The 17,084-nt window shown below is 37.2% G+C and overlaps 1 protein-coding gene across 1 annotated transcript in view; it reads left to right on the top strand.

Moving 5' to 3' along the window:
- Nucleotides 1-223: 223 nt before the first annotated feature.
- Nucleotides 224-17,084, top strand: part of MYO1E (myosin IE) — a 57,364-nt gene continuing 40,503 nt past the window's right edge. The window contains exons 1-9 of the mRNA XM_074156001.1: nucleotides 224-418; nucleotides 792-935; nucleotides 3,633-3,722; nucleotides 4,619-4,713; nucleotides 10,859-10,946; nucleotides 12,578-12,667; nucleotides 13,637-13,768; nucleotides 15,198-15,332; nucleotides 16,530-16,662. Coding sequence (XP_074012102.1) covers nucleotides 224-418; nucleotides 792-935; nucleotides 3,633-3,722; nucleotides 4,619-4,713; nucleotides 10,859-10,946; nucleotides 12,578-12,667; nucleotides 13,637-13,768; nucleotides 15,198-15,332; nucleotides 16,530-16,662 — 1,102 coding nt within the window. The remainder of the gene's footprint in view (nucleotides 419-791; nucleotides 936-3,632; nucleotides 3,723-4,618; nucleotides 4,714-10,858; nucleotides 10,947-12,577; nucleotides 12,668-13,636; nucleotides 13,769-15,197; nucleotides 15,333-16,529; nucleotides 16,663-17,084) is intronic.

The raw sequence follows: 17,084 nt of genomic DNA, 5'->3' as shown, positions 1-17,084 counted from the left end.
AGGCTGCAGAAAATAAGTTTGGGTTTGGAGAGCAGATTTATAGCTGAATTAATAGCATTGATCTGGACTGGATTTAAATTTGTTTGAGGGTGTTCAAATCAGCTGGAAAAAAACAGATTTTGATTTCAAGTGGTACAGCTTGAAATGTCACAAGTTTTTAGGAGCATCCTGAAATAGCAGTCTGTGTGCGTGCGGAGCGACTCTCTTGAGATGTCAGCTAAGCATGGTGACTAACGGATCAGAAGGGACTGTGAAGACGTGCAGCCGACAAGCTGTGTACCATAATCTGCAGAACATCACCCAGCACTTGCCGCATCAGGCTCACAGCTTCCAGTTGAGTAGCAGCGTATGTGCAGCTTTGACTGAAAAGACTGTAAAGGATGGAGAATCCACTGTACCAAATTTAATAGTTCAGGTGGTAATTATCCTCACTTCTAATAATTGCACTGTAGGAGTGTAATTTTTGCATCCTTAGCTTCCAATGATTGCATCTCCGTTGGAATAATTGGATTTTTTTCTGCTAGATTTAGAAATGTCTGCCATCTGAAATCCCTTCTGTATGTAAGCCTCGTGGAATTGCCCTCGAATTTTTGAGGGCAGTGCAATTCTTTAATAGTTCAGAGGCAAGTCGGTTGACATCCTTTACGTATGCTTTTGTGTAATGCCTGGATCAAAGATTAGAATTCAATAAAATATTTTGGAATTTGGAATTTGGGTAGATTGTTTTCAGTTATTTGATGCTAATGAGAAACACAGTAACCTTTTGGATGCTTATTGTGCTTTCCCTGCAGGGCAGCAAAGGACACTACAGATACCACTGGCAGAGCCACAATGTCAAGCACAGTGGAGTGGATGACATGGTCCTTCTTTCCAAAATCACAGAGGATTCCATAGTGGAGAACCTAAAGAAACGATACATGGATGATTATATTTTTGTATCCTTTTATAGTGTTGTTTCTAGTGGGGCTCTGTGGACTTACTGAGCCAATGTGAAACTAATTATATGTATGTATTCTGTTTAAGCAGATTACTCAGAGATGCTGAGCATTTTATGTGACAGTTCACTTGAGATTACACAAAATGCTTTGTAAACTGAGCTAATTATGAGGGTTGAAATTAAGATCTGAAAAATTATTTTCAGATACTCTTTTTGATATTTGGAATTGTTCTTGCCATTGTTGAAGAAGGCTTGTATCTCCATATATTGATATGTCCATGTCACCCCTGAAGCTATTCTGGTAATGCTACTTCGAAGAGCAGGAATTAATGGGTTTAAGGAGTGTATATATGTGTCTTGATACCATGTTGTCTTCTGTAGCTCCCATATTCTACTGTTTACAAAATAGCATTTCTTCTGTGACATAACCCCATTTACAACTTGTTCTGGAATTGTTAATACCGTGAAGCGTGGGCTGGTGAAAACAGGTGAACATGTGAACATCTGTAAATCTACAGTGTTTGCACTTTAATTTTTTTTTCTATGACTGATGAAAAACATGAAAGATTTAAATACCTGATCATATAACCTAAAACCAGATTTCAGCACCAAAGGTTTGCTTTTTTTTTTTTGATATTTCATATGAAAAGAATTTTTTGAGATAAAATAGTCACTATTTCATTTTTAGCTTTCATAATCTAACATGAGCCGCAATAATGAATTTGGTAAATGCTAGTCAATATGATTTGTACTAGAGAGTGATACCATTTCTTCTGTTGCTGTAGCCCGGTTTTCATACTTCCTAGTTGTATCTGGTGAATAGCTTCCTTGAAGAGTTTAACTTTTTTTTTATTTAGCAGAAAGGGAAGGAAATATAACACCATCTGGGTATTCAGATGATTAAGAGCTAAGTAGCAGCTCAATTTAGTAGGGACTGATAGAGGAAAATTAATGTTGCAGTTGTGCTGATTTCCTTCCCAAACTGCAGAGGTTTTTAGTATGTGTGTGCACATGGGTTTGGATCCTCTGTTCAATAAAGTACCACACCATTATTAAATTTGCCTTATAGAAATGTGATAAATTTGCACAATATTTGTCAAACTGTAGTATTGGGGCAAAGTACAGTGCTCTTCCTCTTAGTAACATTAGCATTTTTGTCCATGTAGAACAGGACTTCCATCTTCCAGGCAGTACATTCACAAAGCCGTCAGTGCTCAGTGCTGAAGGAATGGTTTTATGCTTTTTTTCTTATAAAAATAAGTGAAGGCAATATGGAGATGGTCTTTCTACTGAAACAGGAATGAGTATGTTTTCCAAGGGGACTTGTGGTCACATGAGGGATTGGAGTCTTCTTATAAAGCATTTTAATTCCTTTGTGTAGGGAGAAAAGACTCCTTTTGCAGTTCTGAGAAGGCTTTTCATTCTAAAATGGAGATCGTCTCTTGAATCTTTCAATTGTTTGTACATCCACCCATGAATGAACATTTCTCTGTGCTATGTTGCATAGAGATTACCAAATCGTCCCAGAAAATGCTGGTATTGTTTACCAACAGAAAACTGTCACTTCGGGTGTTTATACTGACACAATGAATGCTTGATTTATTATATTAGAGACCCAGATGTTGTCACTTTTCTTTGAATTAAATTAAAAAATGTATGAAGAAAGCATTGCAAATTAACAATACAGAAATTATGTTCACTGAGTTATACTTCTTCTCTAACAAGTTACCATTTTGTGCTGTGACACCAGATTCTTACCTAGGATAATCCAGCAGGATAAATTTGTTAATTTTCCTACATATGTACAGAAAGCTTCCATAGTAAGTTTGCCTATGAACAATTCCAGATTGTTAGATGAAATCTGCAGTACATCATTTTGGACTCATTGACAAGGGTATGCTGCCAGCTCCCAGCTCAATGAACCAGTCCTGCCTGTAAAGTAGTATCAGTTGCTTCATATGTGTATACTGTGATTTGAATTCCAAAGATTTCTAAAGTATGTTGTAAATGTAGGTACATGTGCAGAACATTCAAAATGTTCCAAAACGCTTTCTGTGACTAATAATAGCTTGAAACTGAGTGTCTTCTTATAGGACAGCCTGCAGATAAGACTCCTAGAAACTGCTAATAGTCCCTCATAAACACTCATGAAATAATACCGCATACTGCATTACCTAATTCCCTTAGCTCCCCAGCTAGTACATGCAGCTGAGTAATTGTCCAATTTAGCTCAGTAGTGGCTGTTTCCATCCGACTGTGCATGCTCAGCACTGTCTCTGTGAGATCAGAATGTGTCACAATAGCTTATTCTGGAAAGGTCAAAACAATCGTTTCTAATACTGTCAATACAACCTCCTCGGTTACAAAGGAGTAAACCAGTTTAAATATGCCATTTACTTTCTGTATTTTTATTCGAGGTGTGTCGTGTTTGGGCCTCCAATACATGTTTCTATACTTAGCATGTCTTAAAATAAATATTTTAGTAATATGGAAGTATCCCATTGAATGACATGTTTATATTCTTGTAAGCCTGCTAATTTCATTTTTATTAACAATTGTTGTAAGCTGTGGGGTTTTTACTATGATTTGAAGCTGTGCTGTATTATGTAATACATGGAAAAATTATTTGGCAGTCACTTAGTGGTAAGGTAATACTTTATGAAACTGTAGTTACCTTAACTTTTTTTGAATACAGACATATATTGGCTCTGTATTAATCTCCGTGAATCCTTTCAAGCAAATGCCATATTTTGGGGAAAAGGAAATTGAAATGTACCAAGGAGCAGTAAGTAAAGCGGTCTAAAACGTACTGCAGTATTCAGGGGCATGTAAATAATATTCTACACAGTTAAACTTTTGAAAGCATTTGTTTCTGGGTTTTGGTAGTGTTGTATTAGCCTGGGAGAACATGGCAGATATCCATTACCATATATTGAGTCTTCAAATTGAATTCGCTGGAACACAGGATTAGTATTTCAAGAAAATACTTGTATTGATTAATCTTTATCAGGTTTCTTTCTTTGACACGCCCCTCCTCCTGCAAAGGCAGTTTTTAAGCTATTGTATGCTTAAAGTGTGGTGCTCAATACAAAATGGCCGTTAGTGGATTTGGAGGCTACAACTTGAGAACTCTCAAACTGGACAAGAACAATAAAGAAATTGAGACGCTAAAATTAGATCGCACTTTTGAAAATATAGCTTGAAGAGTGAGTCAACACAAGGATGTTAGGGACTTAAAAATTCATTTTCCCACTGTGCTCAAATTGGGCGTGTCCATAGATTTGGGAAACCATTTGGTTTTCATGGACAGCACCAGGCTCTGCCTAGCAGTTTGGGTAGTTTATTGTTAGCATATGACCACTGGTGAAATGGACTTAAATTATGCGAGTTTCTCTTGGACAAGTAATGTATTTCAAGCACAGACCGTTTTTAGAACAGGGTGTTTACAGTAGTTTAGGAGAAAACTATGGATGAGAGAAAGATCAGTAACAAAACCCAGAGACTTTGGTTTGTTTTTATTAAACGATCAAAAAAAAAAATTCCTGGGTAAAATTCACTATAAAGTGGGATTTAGAATTGTTTTTCCAGGAAAAAATCTTCCAATTTAAATAAAAATTTATATTGCTCTTCCTGCGTTGTTTAATGTTGTGTTGAAAAACTATTCTCTATTTCCCCTTCTAGGCACAATATGAAAACCCACCACATATTTATGCTCTTGCAGACAGCATGTACAGAAACATGATTATTGACAGGGAAAATCAGTGCGTCATTATTAGGTAAGAAAGATATTTTATCATCTTCTTCTGGTGTTTTAACTTCAAGAAGCAGAAAGGCTTATTTTTTATTATATTGGTAAAAATCTTCTGTGTCCATGACCACTGAACATTTTTGGGTTTTCTAGGATAGCTAAGTACTTTCTGACCCTCCTTTTGTTTTCCAGTGCAATCCTGATGATCGCTTAATCACAAGAAATCTCTTTCCCACATAGCCAGCTTCATGCCCAATGCCAAAACTGCAGTAGCTTGAATGACTACATGAGGGAGATGGATTAACAACTATAACAGCCACGGATACTGTTAAATCCAACATTCTCACATTGACTGCATTCACCATGCTCTGGTTTTAGTCTTTTTTTTTTTTTTCCCCCAGTTAAAAATAAATGTACTTTTGTTCCTTTTGGGATTTTGCTTGCATTCAGTCAGAGTCAAAAGAAGGACAGTTATACTGGAAAATTAATTTTCTCTTCACTGTTATTCTATTTTAATTATTAGGCTGAGGCAATTCACTGTAGAATTATTCCTGAATTTTTTAATGACAGGCATTATTTAAGTCACAAATCAAAGTGAGTTTTGGGTCCAGAGGTATGTTTTGTTCTCATCTGTGGGTTTATAGATGGTGTAAGATAAAATAAATTGTGCAGAGAGCAAGACCTGCAGGATATTTGAGCTGGTACACTGTACCTCTTCTGATAGTCCTTCTTACACAGAAAACTGCAGAGGTTCGCTGTAGCGCCCCTGGAACTGCACTGTACCTGTGGCAGTGGTCTCCAAAGTGGGTGCATGCATCACAGGGGCTGTGCAGTGAAATTCATTTGGATGCAGGAAGAAAATATTAAACCTTCAGTAGTAGATGTGTGTGATTTATAAAGAGATAAATTGTATACATCAGGAGTGTGTGCTCAGACATTTTTTTAATGATGGTGTGTGTGATCAAAAGCATTTGGAGACCACTGGCCTATGAGACTTGCCCAAGAACTAGCGAAAGGAAAGAGGAGAAAAAGAAAAAATAATTTGGACAACTCTCATTATTTTATTAATAACAGCTTTTTTTAAGTTTTCTATCATTTCTCTGTGGAACATGCTGAGAGGCATCACTATGAATTTAACTGCTGTTTAACAAAAGAGAGATTTCAGGACTGAATGTTTTTTTTTGTCCAGGGGGCCCTCTCTGGTCTTCTCCCTGGGGTGGCTGCATGCTCTGCAATGTCACAGCCCCGAGGGGACAGGGTGTTAGTGGTGATCAGATCAGATGCCTTGTAACTTAGTGCGCTCAATCCCTTAGGCTGGGACCTGCCAGGAAATGGATGGTCACTGAAGTTTAAGCTTAAATGCCCTTGCACCAGCCACTTACTAATTTAATGGTGTCGCAGGAGTATTATACAGAACTGGGCTTAGTATGTGGGTCATAAGACATAAATATATACACATATAATATATACACATATATAGACACATATAAATGTGGAGGTGCTCCATGTGCAAGTGTTCCTGTACCCTACTGAAAGGTCGAGTGTGAAAATAGATTTCATATTAATATATCTCACTGATGAGCTGCCATGAAAGCTTGTGAGGAATAACTGTTTGAAAGTTACATTCATTGTTTTATTTCTTTGAACCTATGTCTGGCGGTTGTCCAGGCAGAGCTTTCCTGGGTGACATATTACAGTGGAAAAATGCACAGGTGTGTCCCTCCTCATATCAGCAAAGGATATGTAGGTACGTGGAAGCTGTTGATTTTACATGTAGAAAGGTCAACCGGGCATTTGGTTTGCTACACTGAGCTGTACTCCTACAAGGGCCTCCCTATTCCTGTGCCCCAGGTGTGCCTTGTGAAACAAAATGCCCAGAGCTCATGGACACACAAGGGTGATGGGGAAGGGGTTGGTGTGCATCCGTGTCTTCCTACAGCATGTGGTCTGGGCACCTGCAGCATCTACCCTTGGCTCTAGGAGGGAACATGCACTCCCAGACCTGGACATAGATTTCCAGGCAGGTGAAGGAAGGTCCCTGCAGTGTCCTGCTGAAGTCAGGACCCCCTCTGTGTGTGTGTGAGGATCACACACCCTTCTTCCAATTAGACACTGATTAAAAAAAGCTCACCTTCTTCAAAAAGTCAGTGAATGAACTAGGAAAGCAGATCCAAAAGAAAATACAATTCTCTGAAAGGCTGAATAGCAACCAAAAAAAACCTTTTTATGTGATAATACGAATTTAAAAAGAAAAAACTGTTACAAAACAACCTTTCCAGGGCCAGGGAAGCCTGTTTCTTTAGTGGAGTAATTGCAGCATGTATGCGTTAAGAAAATTACACATACCCATGTGTAATGACAGCTGGGGTGCTGTGAGCTATTTTGAATGGCTGTAGCAGTGCAAACAATGAGGGTGTTGCTGGGCTGGGCTCCTGCTGGGCTGAGCGTGGGGGCAGAGCCCGTGCTGGGGTGGGAGCAGTACCCACAACCGTCCTCCCGCCTTTGGTATGCACCCACTGGAATCACAAAGGAATCACAAAGTTACTCGTATGAGTAAGGCAGTTACACTGGAGTTTGATTTCTCATTAAGTTCATGTTTTACAGAGGCATGGTATTTAATTTAAGCCTTTATTGAACCAAGCTCGTAAGTATCCACCATAGCAGAATGTTCACGTTTTTCCTCACTTGAAATGGCAGCCCTTACAAACTGTCAACAAGGAGTTGTCCAATCAAGATTTTAATTACGAAGGTTTGTCTGTTGTGGCTTTTAATTCCTTCCGGACTATCATTGTCCTTTAATTAAGAGAGTGGAGGCTATGATTAGTATTTTTCTATTATGTAGCAATAAATGTGTTTCTTCAGAGTGTTCTTAAGGTTTTATCTTTCTATAAAGTTGAGGACTTTATTTTCCCTTTCTCTCTGTGATCTCTGCTAGGAGAATTTGCAGTTGCTTTAAAGCAGTTTTTCAGTCCTTCTTGTTTGTAATTTTAGTTTACATTTTACATCCACATGGCAACGTTTGAGTACAGTAAAGCTAGTACACGATGGCTGCATACCTGAAAAGACAATACATCTTAAATACTACAAATATATGTTAATGGAAAGATCATTTACCATCCCAACTGTTTTTAGTGAGCAGCTCATGTCTATCTTAAGTCTATTGAGTTCAAAATTTAATATGAGATTTCTAGTCAGCTTCTATATCTCAACTTCCCAGAAGACTTGAATGATTGATGGTTCTAAAACATCTGTGCAGAATCTAACTGGAAATATGGTTGTATTTTAATAAGGAAGTGGTAGAAACATAGGTCTGATGCAGTAAGGAAAGTTAGGTAAAAGCTCCGATTCAGAAGGGAAAAATATTTCACTGAAGTTATGCTAGTGAGGTTTCTCTGAACATAATTAAAGTAAATTTTCTTTGTAAACAAACTAAAAAACTTATCCAATCATATCACAGTATTTTACATAGGCAGTGTTCTTTACTGGCAGATCCAAGAGTTGATTATAAATATTTGTTATTAAAATTTCTACGTTGTCCTGGTGATGTCGGTAAGTATTGCTTGTATTGTTCTACAGCCAGGGATACTATATTAAATGTCACTCAGAAAATTAATTTTAGAGAGAAGGGTGAGGCTCTGAATTGGATCTTGCTTCTCTGCTCTAATCACTGATTATGTTTCTTCCGGGAAGGAAAGAAGGAGCAAAAAATTTTCCCTCTGTGTTTGTATTCTTATTCTGATTTCAGCTAAAAGTTAATTGACTTTGCTGAAGAAAGTGTCACTTTTCTGAAGTATTAAATAGTGCTTGAAAAAACAATATGTCTTTCAAAGCATTATCTTTTTTATTAGTCACTGAGACTATGTGATGTTTTTATTTTTAGTAAGAAGTCTCTGAGAAAATTGTCAGTACCGCAGTCCACATACTTTAAGCCTTTATAATATTTTTTCAACCTATAAAAACCTCCATGCTTCCGATATATTTAAAACTACCAAGGTAGAAAATTATTCTTACATCTTCTTAAGATAGTTTTAATAGCAGCAGAGCAGTAAGATATATGTGAAGAAGTCTCTGTATGAGAATCATTTGGCAGGAATGCCACAAGATCCCTGTTACAGTTGACTACCTGAGCTTTACTGGGGGCAAGATACCATCCCATCAGATAAAGTTACTTTCGTTGATAAATAATGCATCATCCTGTTTTATTCTAGTTTAATTGGAGCAATTTACTGGTCTCTGATCAATAAAAGAAAAAAACTGAAAAAAGTGTATACATGCATAAATCTAAAGCAAACTCCGAAACGCAATCTTTCAGCCAAAATAATTTAATGTAAAGGACCACTTAGCAAAACAGAGACTAACAATAAAATGGAACTATATTTCTCCAGGTCAATTTCCGTGGCAGACGCTATGGAATGAGAAATATAAACCGCACTTAATTTGAACAAGGAGGAGAAGGATAGTTTATGGATCAAAGAAAATTTTACAGAGATTTATTACATTTTTACCGTGTGATAAATAATACCTGATCAAATTCATTCAGTGTTTGGCCGTGGATCCTCCTCTGTGTTCAGTTGAAAATTGTATATATAAAGTCAAGAGTATGATTCGGTTTGTCTGTCTTGTTTTACAACACAATGAGCAAATTTACTGTGAGCAAATTTTGAAGAAATGTTATTTTAATGATCGAACTATTGCCCATTTGAGCTTCTATATACAGTTTGCCATTCAGCAAACTCTCTCTGTCCCTGTGAATGTACTAGATAGCAATAATACATACAGGTTTTCTTCTTGATGCTTGGGAAAAGATGACTCAGAGTAATAAAAATCATGGTCTGCATTTCAGAGATGACAAGAAGTATTTTTTCACCTTTTCACGTTTCCTGATTGATCTGTAGAACTGCAATCAGGAGAAGACAAAAGCATGAAAACATTTCAGGGGTGAGAGGGGAAAAAGCCTTTCAGTATTTCTGTGCTGTCTGGAAGCTTTAAAGATGCAAAATGGTATTTGCAGCTTGGCAGTTTGAGGAGCTTTTTCAGAATTAAACCTTTGAAAATGTCTCCATTACTCATGCTGATAAGGAGCTGTGAGTTGACATTCTCAGCAAGTCCTTTTCCTGTGCAGGACATGCTGATGTTTCTCTGGCAAACATAGCTAAGATTTGTGCAGAAAAAGATGTGCATTTCATCCATATCCAGGAACAAGTAGGCGCAGGATAGAAGAGTCAACAACATTCACTGAAATTATTCAGGAGCTTAAAGATAGCACAGATTTTCACGCAAGAAAAAAAATATTTCAGATATCTTTATAGAACTGAACCAACGTCCGTGTGTGGTTTTTTGTATTAGTATAGTTGTCCAGGTCAGGGTAAATTCATTAAGGTAAAGCTGACTTGCACCAACATTTCTGTAAGGCTGAAGGAATTCTCTAGAAATTGTTAGCTTTAAGGTATGAAATAAAGTGTGAGGTTGGATTGTCTGGCATGCCAATCTTCTTTCCCTCTTGAGAAGCTTACTAATTGCAAGAAGGCAAATCTACTGGTGTTGTAAACATTATTTACCATTGAAGTGAAATATTGTAATGGAAGAAGGAATTGTGAAAGCTAGTGTGGAGTATTACGACTTCTTGTACCCTCTGTCAAGAGGCATAGGAACAGGAAGGTAGGTCTTCCGTCACTCAGGATGTGATTAATAATGTCTCATTATTTCATTCAGGAACACCTAAAACAAAAGACTCCTGAACTGAAGTAGGTATCTGGCATGGCATTCAAAGCTTGGACTTTCTAATGAGTTTATGTGTTAAGATCTGAAATCCCACTAAATCTAGACGGGAACTGAATTCTTAAGATACTTGTTCTCTTTTGAGCATCTTGGTTTAAGTGTATTTATTTCTCAATTTACATAGTTTTCTGACTTTGAAGTCCCATAGAGATTCTGGTGTCTGTGCAAGATGACGTATTCAAAATTATTTATTCAGAAATATATCCAAGTACCATGCTACAATACTATGTCACAGTATCTATATTACCAGCTTACCCAATGTAAATATGGTGTCTATTTACTGTTATTCATTGTTAAGATAGCTGGTCTTGTCTGAACAAGATAAACCTCAAATTACTCCATTCTAGAGTTATTTAAAAACTAACAGGTACATTTTTGTGTTCCTTTTTTCATAGCGGGGAAAGTGGTGCTGGAAAGACTGTAGCTGCTAAGTATATAATGAGTTATATCTCCAAAATTTCAGGAGGTGGCCCTAAAGTACAGGTGAGTAATACTGAAGCATAAGCACAGTCTAAAGATTTATTTCAGAGGTAAAATGACGGAGGTCTGTCTTGGCAGACACTGGCAGCCAAGAGGCACTCTCCTGAAGAAGCTTGTGGGTGAGCAGCTAGAAATACATGCAAGCCCTCAACAGCAGAGAGGTAAATGGAGTGGACAGCAAGCTGCTTGCTTTGCAGATTGCTGGGCTGCCTGCGTGACGGGAAATCCACGGAACCAGAATCATCTCTGCTAAAAGTTCTGTAGCTCTCATGCTGAATTGTGTCTACAAGGGCGTGTTGTTTTTTTTTTAGCAAAGGAGTAAAAGGTACTTTAATTATTGTTCTTAAGAAGTTTAAGAACAACAACCAGTCTCCTTTCATTAGATGTGTGTGGTTTTTCCTCCTGTATTGGCATTCTATCAAAAACTGAACTGGCTTTTGGGGTTTTTATTACTTCCGTTAAATCTCTGATTTGTATGCATACATCAGAGAGCCAACAACAGGAGCATCATTTTATTTTATGAGATTATCTAGTCAAAATTAGAGTATCTGAAAGCTAGCTGAAACAAAAAATAGTTGCTTTTGTTAATAACTATCAATGTCTGCTCTATCTATCAAAACTTATTAACAGAAGCTAATTGGGTGAGTTGGCCATTAGAATTCCCTTAATGACGTTACAATGTCATTCATTGACTGACAGGCAGTGGTAAATAGGTAGTAGCTGCTTTTACCAGTCCGCTCTTTCTGACTGCTTGCTGTTATTTTTTGCTTTATTGCAGTGTCTAATGTTGAATATGTTATTTCTGCTTAGTTTTGTGCAACAGGGATACTGAGAACATTGCAGAGAATAGTTCAGTAACCAAGAGAATCACCCAGAGAAAGTATGCATTGCGTTATTTTTGGAATAAAGATAATCATACTTTATAAGTAAATATTTTGCTTTATTTAAAAGAGTCTTTCTGTATAAAATTAAAAAATATTCTTAGTGATGAGAGTAACAGTTGATGAAGTTAGTAAACTGCCTTGAGCATTTCTTTTGAAATAAAATTCAGTCTTCTCCTCACAACCCAGCATGCATTGGGTTTGTTCCAAAGCTATCTTTTGTCCCTACTTCCAACTCCTAGGATCAGACCAAGAGACAATAGTAACATGCTTTACTGCTTTCTAAGACAGCTAGATAGCAGCAGCATCAATCCCAAAACAGGCTGCTGAAGCACTTGCAGATTCCTACATTTCATTCTGCTCTGACTACATTGGTTGTGGCTCCAGACCCCTAAAAAGATCTAAATGCTCATGTGTAAGAAGGAAATCGTTTAAAATCAAGATGATGAAAAACGCAGATCAATCTATTGGCTGTGTTTGTTGGTGGAACAATGAACAGAATGACTAGTTTCTAGCCTCAGGCATTTTGTTTAATTTTGTAGGATTTTCTTCAAAAAATAGGAGCTTGAAGCTCTGAAAAAAAAAATGGTTAGATTTTATTCCTTATCTGATCAAGAGGACTTCTTACAGGTGCAGTCTTTCTAGGTTTTTTTAGTACATAATTTAGATGTCATGGTTTTCTAGAAAATCTGTAAGAGCTTTAGAAATGTGGATTTCTGAATCTCTCTTTTCTCTTGTTTCCTAAAATTTTAGCATGTTAAAGATATTATTCTACAGTCCAACCCTTTATTGGAGGCCTTTGGAAATGCAAAAACTGTACGGAACAACAACTCCAGCAGATTTGTAAGTCCCTCTACCTTAGAGCTTGCTTTATTCTTCCAACTTCTGTGCTGTTACAGAGACAGGGTTCAGGAGTATAATATAAATTGACCACAAGTGAGGTAAATCTAAATAAAATATAAAGTGTGTTTCCAAACATAAAGTATATGTTGAGAGGCCTCTATTTCATTCTGTATAGGTTGCACATTTGTTTCTCTTACCATGTGTACTCCTTAACAATTTATAAAATGTTCAGTTTGCAAGCAAATAACTTATCAGCAACAAACTGTCCAGTTTGCCAGATCAGTGAAATATATGCAGTAATATAAGTTTAAAAAAAATTTAAAATCTATAGTTTTTTGAAAAATAGATGAAACTATCCTTAGAGTTGTTCAATGGGAAATGCATTTACTAATACATACAGAAAGTAGGCAGGAATTATTTTTAGTCTGTCATTATAAATACTGGAGATAATATCGTGAAATGACAGTTCACTAGCTAATATGCTGTACATTCTGTTTTTAAAAGTTACCCATAGGCTTTACAAATTTGAGATTTGTTCCTCAGCCAACGTGAGTGTTAATGCAATTAACGTCTCTCTGAAAGAACAGGATAATTGCTTTCCCTTGCTTCCAAGCAGAACGCAATGTTTGCTGTTGGTCATAAATCTGTTAAATTTACTTCCCATGTAGGTGAGCACTGTGGTTTCCTTTATGCTAAGCAAGAGTCTCAGCAGTGAAAAGGAGCCACTCGCTTCCTCTCTACATTTGCATTAACACATGCTGTATTATTCTGAATGTAGTGCTTTGTTAATGGAGAAAGGAAGATCCGTGATAGTTTGAGAATATAAGCTTAGGTTACACCTTGAGGCAGCTGTGTCACAGCATCCATAAAGATTAAATATCCTAGTAACCTTCCCTGAGACACGGTACAAGTGCATGATTTCAGGTTTGTCTTTACTAATCATTCAACAGTTTTAATTATCTATTGCAGGGGAAATACTTTGAAATCCAGTTTAGCCCAGGTGGAGAACCAGACGGAGGGAAAATCTCCAACTTCCTACTGGAAAAATCTCGAGTGGTAATGAGGAATCCTGGAGAGAGGAGTTTTCACATTTTTTACCAGGTCAGAAGTCCTTTCCGAGTTATTTAAAATGACTAGCACAAATTTTTCATTTTGACTGAAAAGTCATTCTCAACATAGTGAGATTACTGAATGTGTACTCAAGAAGATAATCTGGATATCACTGGGAAGCTTGATAGCACATTAAGACACCATCTAACGTAACCCTACCTAGCTGCCTTTCAGCTCCAGAACAAAAGTACTTCAATATTTCAAAGGCCTTGCTTGGAAATTCACTGTCAACTCCCATAGGGAAAATTCCAGTAGAATATAATAGAAAATGAGGACTTTCCAACAGATTTCTTTTTAAACTGGCCTATATAATTATACCTTCTGCTCTGGAATTCCATAGCACAGCTGTGAGAGAGAGATGTAATTCTCAGTTAAGTTTTCTAGGACATTTAGGATAATACCTATTTGTTGAATCTTCCAAGCATCCCTGCTTTTTTTTTTTGTTTCAAAAGGCTTTTCTGGCCTTCGTTGGTCCTTGACATACAAGTTCCTTATCTGCTGAAGTGCTGTGCAAAACTAGAGTAAAGACAGTGCATTGTAAGTGACTATGAGCAACTTCACGTAAATTTGGAGTGCCAGTACCAGGATGGAAGGCTGAGTTGGAGCTGGAATTGCTCCAGAAGCTGTGCGTTCTCCTCTTCAGAGGTGTATGAACAATTTGCGCTGTCCTGCTGATTTTCCTCTGTGGCTTGGAGAGGCTTTTTGACGCAGGAGTTAAGACTATGGGGTTCTGACTATTCCGTTCAGAAGTTAGTTTGTTCAAGGCTTTCCTGTTGCAGCCTTGTCTGTGCACAGCTGCCTAGACTTCACATGGGTCTGAGGAGCCTCTCCTCTGGTATCACAGAGAGTGCAGGAAGCTTTCTTAAGTACTCTGTTATTTATTCTTGGCCCTGTTGGCCTAAATGATGCAAAGAGGTGTCTCTTGAGCCATGCTTCAATTAAACATAGTATTGGAGCAGTTGAATACTTGCTTAGTATGTGCCATAATGGGCATAAAGAATAGTTGACCTCACAATTAGAGTCACAAATAATGCTTTCTTATTATGTTCTTTCAATTCTGCCATCCTTTCAGTAGGCATGGGAAACACGTTGCTCTGAGGATTTAGACAATATATAGCAGATTGGAAAACCCGCTTTGCCATACCTTGTTAAGGTAAAGATAATGGAAGGCATTCAAGTTAGTCACAGTTTTTGCTTTTTATTAGATGTGGAAGTTAGAAATAAACCATTCATAGGAATGGGGATGAAAATCTGTTCTTTTGGGTTAAGCAATTAACAAATCATAGGAAGGATACATATCTGGCACAGCACTAGCCATATCTTTCCCAGTAATTTCAGGCTCAGTCACGTGTTTCCAGCCTGCCTCATCTCTACTGAAAATCATTGTATGATACCTAATTTAGGGATTTTTATTCTGCAGTTAATTGAAGGGGCCTCCTCAGAACAAAAAAGCAGTCTTGGTATTACCAGTATGGACTACTACTACTATCTGAGTCTCTCTGGGTCCTACAAAGTTGATGACATCAATGACAAATCGGATTTCCAAGAAACACTGGTGAGTTTTTCATTGTATGATTTGCACAGTGCTGGATGTATGTTCATTTTGCTGTCCATTTGTAGCAAAAACATTGATGTATTAACGTGGGAATGAGAAATTAATGTAGATGTAACTTATTTTAATTATATTTTACCCTGAGGAGGAAGTATATTACCCTGAAGAGGTCCTGTGTTGCAGCCTAGCAATCCTGAGAAGATAGATACTTTTTATAAAAAGGCGTTTTGTTTTCTGTTTGTTCTTTTTCAGAAGGGTACAAATTTAATGAATTTTAATTGGGTGCAGATAATCTGCAGTATGAAAAATGTGAAAATGCAAACACAGTGAGGACCTTCCATTAGAAGAACATATAAAAGAGTGCCCTGTTTTAGCTGAATTCTCAGTGGGGCTGATCTCTATGCCTCTTTGAAACAGTGCAACTGAAAGGCTGGAGAAAGGGACTTAGAAAGCATAGATCAGGGATCTTTATCCAGTACTTCTGCCAATTCATTGTGTGAACTTCATGCAAGCCAGGCTAACTTGCCAGTCTCCTGTTTTAAAAATTTACTATTTAAGATAAGCATATTAACAAATCTTATATATATATATTTAGCACATCTAAAGGCCTTAAAAAAAAATCATTACTGTTGTATTCTAGCTAACTTTGGTATTTTAGAAAAACTGTCCGTTGAGAAGACATTCTATAAGTTACCATGTATTCTAGACTCCAAAACCCAATGTTGTGGATTATTTTCTAGTAAGGGGCTGAAATTCACAGCTGAAGCCAGATAGACTATTGCTTTTTAGAGTTATTCAGTACAGCTTCACAGTTCTTAGTCTCGGTAAATAAACTGTGTAGAAGGAATAAAATTGTTTCCCATTTTTGCAATGAAATTATTTGTTTTTAGTGTGACACTTAAGAGCAGGTGCTTGGCTTTTAATAACTTTAATTTTTCCAAAATTATTTTTCTAACACATCTTCTAAATGGTGTAGCTGCTTCTATATTTGAATTAAAAAAAGTACAAAAATGCTGAAGTAGGACATCTGGTACCTTTTGAAACTTCAATGCAGGCTGTAATGAAATTTGGTTGCCTTAAGTATTTGAACTGTTTTGAAAAACCCAAATTTTTAACATCAAAATTTTAAAAGGACTTCTATGAAAAGAGTCACTGAACAGATTCTTTAACCGATTCATGGTTTTTTGTTTGTTTTTACAGCATGCAATGAGTGTGATTGGGATTTTTGCAGAGGAACAGGCACTGGTGCTACAGATAGTGGCAGGAATACTGCATTTGGGAAACATCAGCTTCAAAGAAGTTGGCAACTATGCAGGAGTGGAGAGTGAGGAGTGTAAGTACCTCTGGAAACCGTTACAGAATTAGCAGTGGGCTGAAACCCAGATGGCATGAGGTGAACTGCAATCTTGAGCTGCTTATCCACACACAGTGCATCATTTCTTACAACGTGAGGCTGCTAATTTAGATTCTCTTCCAAACCCAGTGGTACTGAGGCCCCTGTTTTGTCTTGTACAGTGTCATTGACCTAATAGGATTTTGAATTTAAGAAATCGTTTTCCAGCCTTTGAGTATGAAATAGCAGAAATTGTGAGAAATGCTTTCAAGCAAACCTGAACTCTGGTCTCTTCAATGCATCAACACACATTCATAAGAACACCTGTTTCTTACGTGGTTTGTCTGACCTTGTTGCCGTGTGGAAGTAGCTACCAACTTGTGGAGTATCCCCAGTCTCAGGTACAGTCAGCGCTCAGGCGT

The sequence above is a fragment of the Numenius arquata genome, chromosome 11 (genome assembly GCF_964106895.1).
Source record: "Numenius arquata chromosome 11, bNumArq3.hap1.1, whole genome shotgun sequence".
Classification (NCBI taxonomy): domain Eukaryota; kingdom Metazoa; phylum Chordata; class Aves; order Charadriiformes; family Scolopacidae; genus Numenius; species Numenius arquata.
The sequence above is the reverse complement of the archived record's forward strand: the minus strand, read 5'-3'. Positions and strand labels throughout refer to the sequence as shown.